Source organism: Helianthus annuus, chromosome 9 (assembly GCF_002127325.2).
Source record: "Helianthus annuus cultivar XRQ/B chromosome 9, HanXRQr2.0-SUNRISE, whole genome shotgun sequence".
NCBI lineage: Eukaryota > Viridiplantae > Streptophyta > Magnoliopsida > Asterales > Asteraceae > Helianthus > Helianthus annuus.
The window spans coordinates 27,130-31,525 of NC_035441.2; the positions used below are offsets into that span (position 1 = coordinate 27,130).

Genomic DNA, 4,396 nt, shown 5'->3' on the forward strand with positions numbered 1-4,396 from the left:
TACGTATTAGGCTGGAAGCTGCTCAGGGCGTTAATAAGGAATCTTGCAAGTTCTAGGCGCCTAAAGTCTGTTGAACAACATTTAAGTTTTAAGATCCGCCTGTGGATCCTCTACTTTCCGTTGTAATACTTGATATTACTTTATATTCGGATTGTAATATATTATCTTTTGCTTCCGCTGTGCATTTATAAATTGTGTTGTTTGACTATGATGTTATCAACTACGTCACGATACCCCACAGCGGGCCCACCGGTGACACGTGGAGATCGGGGTGTGACACAAGACGTGCATGCTGGGATTCTATTAAGCTTCATAAACTTGCGGTCCAAAATAACCCCTAGGTTCTTTTAGGGGATTTTAACGCTATTATAGACCATAATGAAAGGTCTATAGGTTGATCCTGTGTTACTAATAGTATGACTGAAGCGAAAGAATGTTTCAATGAAGCTGAGGTGGAGGACATCTGCATGTCGGGCTTCAGATTCACCTGGAACCAAAGCCCGGGAAGGAAAGATGGTCTTCTCAAAAAGCTGGATAGGGTAATGGCGAATGACCGTTTTGTTGCTGATTTCCCGTTGGCAAATGCAGTGTTTTTGCCTTTCCTGAAATCTGACCATTGCCCCATGGTTCTTGTTATTCCAGAGGTCCCAAACCAGAAACATAAACCTTTCAAATTCCCAAATTATTTGGTGCATAAAGCTGAATTCCTGCCCATCGCCAAAAAAGAGTGGGATTATCCATTGAGTGGTGTTAACATGTTTAGACTGGTAACTCATTTGAAGCGGTTGAAAAAAGACTTTCGAAAATTGAACTACCAGCAGGGTAATCTGTTTGAAAATGTGATCAAGCTTAAAGCTGAATTAGAAAGCATACAAGAGGATATTGTTAACTACCCGGAGAATGAGGCATTAAGAGAAGAGGAGCTGGTATATCTCAATGCCTATAGTGAAGCAGTTAAAGACGAAGAGAGGTTTCTTCAACAAAAAGCCAAAGTCTTGTGGCTAAAAGAAGGTGACCATAATTCCAAATACTTCCACAAAGTGGTGAAGGGTAACAATAATCGAAACAGAATTCACCAAGTTGAAGACCTCAATGGAAATAGCTTTACTGGTAATCAAGTGGGAACTGCATTTGTGAATCATTTTGAAGTTGTGCTAGGTATTTCTACCCCTGTTGCTCCTATCCGGGACCCCCAAAGCTTATTTTCTAAACAGGTTAATACCTCTGATGTGGAGCACATGGTCAAAGCAGTGACTTCTGAGGAGATAAAGGAAGCGATGTTCGATATTGAGGACTTGAGAGCCCCGGGTCCGGATGGTTACTCATCAAAATTCTTTAAAGCCTCCTGGAACGTTGTGGGCCCAGATGTGTGCAAAGCGATTAAGGGTTTCTTTCATAACGGGAAATTACTAAAGGAGGTTAATACCACTGTTATTGCCTTGGTCCCAAAGTTAGAAACTCCCTGCAAGGTTTCGGATTATAGACCTATCGCGTGCTGCAATGTCGTGTACAAATGTAACAGTAAGATTCTTGCTAACCGCATTAAGCAAGCTTTGGTCTACGCAGTGAATGAAAACCAATGTGCCTTTATACCGGGAAGACAAATTAGTGATAACATTCTTATAACTCAGGAGCTCATGCGAAACTACCATCGTATGAGGGGTCAAGCCCGGTGTGCCTTTAAAATAGATATACAAAAGGCTTATGATACAGTTGAGTGGGAGTTCCTCCAGAACTGTCTTTTCCATTTTGGTTTTCCCAAGAAAATGATAGACTGGATCATGACGTGTGTCACTACAGCTTCTTTCTCTATAGCGGTCAACGGGGATCATAAGGGTTTCTTTAAAGGGAAACGAGGCCTCCGACAGGGTGATCCTTTGTCTCCGTACCTTTTTACCCTTGTCATGGAAGTCCTCACTCTAATGATAACTCGAAGAGTTAAAGATGATGAGGCGTTTAAATACCACTGGAGGTGTAAAGAGGTCGATCTCACACACCTCTGTTTTGCTGATGATCTGTTTCTCTTTTGTCATGGGGATACCAACTCGGTAAGCACTCTTATGAATGCCTTAAATGAGTTCAAAACAGCGTGAGGTATGGTCCCAAGTATTCCTAAAAGCACCATTTATTTTGGAAATGTGGGGCTGGAAGTGCAGGAAGAAATAGAGAATGTGGCTCAGTTTAATGTGGGAGAGCTGCCGGTTCGATACTTAGGTGTTCCCCTCATTTCTTCTAGACTATACCATAAGGATTGTATCCCTCTTATCGAGAAAGTCAAAAACAAAATTCAGAATTGGAAGAACAAGTCCCTTTCATTTGCTGGGAGACTCCAACTTATATCTTCAGTAATTCGCTGCAGGTCTACTGGGCTTCAGTGTTCATAATCCCGCTCTCGGTTTCAAAAGAGATTGAGAAATTATTTAGGGGATTCCTCTGGTGCCATGGTGAAATGAAGAGGGGTAAAGCTAAGGTGAAATGGAAAGAGGTTTGTACTCCTATGCTCCATGGAGGGTTAGGTTTAAAGCTTCTCAGAACATGGAATCAAGCGCTGATATCTAAACACACGTGGAACATAATATCCAGAAAGGATTCGCTTTGGGTCAAATGGATTCTTGCCTACCGACTCAAACATGGGAACTTTTGGGAGTTTGAAAGCAAAGTGGAAATGTGCTGGGGTTGGAGAAAGATCCTTGAGTTTCGTAGCAGCCTTCGGGACCATATAATCCACAAGATTGGTAATGGCCAAACCACATCGGCCTGGTTTGATAACTGGCACCCGTTAGGCCCACTGAGCTCTTTCCTATCTCACCGTAACATGTGTGAAGGTGACTTCTCGAGGCGTAGTAAAGTTGCAGACATTGTGTCCAATGGGATGTGGAAATGGCCCCAAGACTGGCAGGAAAGATTTCTAAACCTATACAATTCCCAAGTCATAGACATTTCTGATGTTGAGGATAAGATCATATGGAAGACGAATGAAGGCAATTTGATTCAGTTTACTGTGGGAGATGTGTGGATGGACATCCGGGAAGAGGGTGCTCCTGTCCCTTGGTTCAGTATTGTCTGGTTCAGTCAAAACATCCCCAGGCACGCGTTCATCCTTTGGCTTGCTATTAAGGGCAGGTTGAAAACTCATGAGGTCCTTAGTGCTTGGATGGATACGACTCACATGAAATGTGTGCTGTGCAAGACTACGTCAGATAGTCATAATCACCTTTTCTTTGCCTGTCCTTATTCAAAAGAAATCTGGAATCACATGAAGGTGCTTACTAAGTGGGGTAATATTCCCTCACAATGGTCGGATATCATCATTCATATGTGCAACAATAGAAGCAACAATTCGATTTGGAGTATAGTCAACCGCTTAACTCTTGGGGCGGCTGTTTACTATGTGTGGCAAGAGAGAAATCGTCGCACACATGAACAGAAATCCAGACCTGTTGCTGAAATTATAAAATTAATCAGAGAAGCGGTTAGGCTGAGAATTCTGGGCTTAAAGCTGAAGAAAACCGCTGCCTCTTTGCAAGTTGCAAAGGCCTGGGATTTGCATAACATACAACGGTTAGTTGACAAAAATCCAAATGTTATCCATGATAGTTGAATGTCTTCTATTCCTGTTCAATATCATATTCAGGGGCCTGAGTTGGAAGTACAGCGCCAGTACAGAAAAAGTAGAGAGAATGAATCATTACTGGACCGAGAAAACTTTCACACATCACATGAAAACCTTTTTTCAGCTTACCTGCACTCAGGTTTGCTGGTTATTTATCTCAATTGTGAATGGGGGGGGGGGGGGGGGATGGGGCTTGGGTTATGGTGAATTTATTGATGTTTTTGGGTGGGAATGGGGTCTGGTTTGGGGCCTGTTTTTGTGATCTGAATAGCTGGGTCGGGGGTTTTTTGGGCTGAGCTGGTGCTATAAGGGGGTGGCTGGTAGATCCCATTAGTAGTTCTTCCCGGTGCTACTTGGTGTCTTGCTTCCCGTCTCTTTTCTTTTGGACTTTAGGGAGTGAGTATAGTCTGTACCCTTCATCACATACCCACGCTGGTTATTGGAGACATGAGGAAGTGTTAGGTTTGGTCTGCGTGTTGGGGATCAACACAACCCTGGGAGACATAAGGCTGGACTGGTTTGGGAGGTTGTCTTTTCGTTGGTACCCAAATTTGCACCACACTCCCGAACCAAAACCCTTAGGAAATAGAAACCGGGTGTGTTATATAAACTGTTGTGATCTGTGTTGCTTTGGGGCTGGGATTGGCTCAGGTTGGGAACATATCAACAGATGGAACTCCCTGCAAAGACATAAGATGATCCCCTGCTGGTTAGTGCGTATTTGCTCTTTTTGGGTGATACTTCTTGATCTCGGTCTGCTGTTTGGTTCAAAAACAAAGGCTG

The 4,396-nt window shown here is 43.2% G+C and overlaps 1 protein-coding gene across 1 annotated transcript; it reads left to right on the forward strand.

Moving 5' to 3' along the window:
• The first annotated feature begins 416 nt into the window (after nucleotides 1-416).
• LOC110926659 lies at nucleotides 417-3,601 on the forward strand. Its single transcript, XM_022170386.1, has 2 exons — nucleotides 417-2,048; nucleotides 2,360-3,601. Exons 1-2 carry the CDS (start codon nucleotides 417-419, stop codon nucleotides 3,599-3,601), a joined length of 2,874 nt encoding a protein of 957 aa, XP_022026078.1.
• The last annotated feature ends 795 nt before the right edge of the window (nucleotides 3,602-4,396 follow it).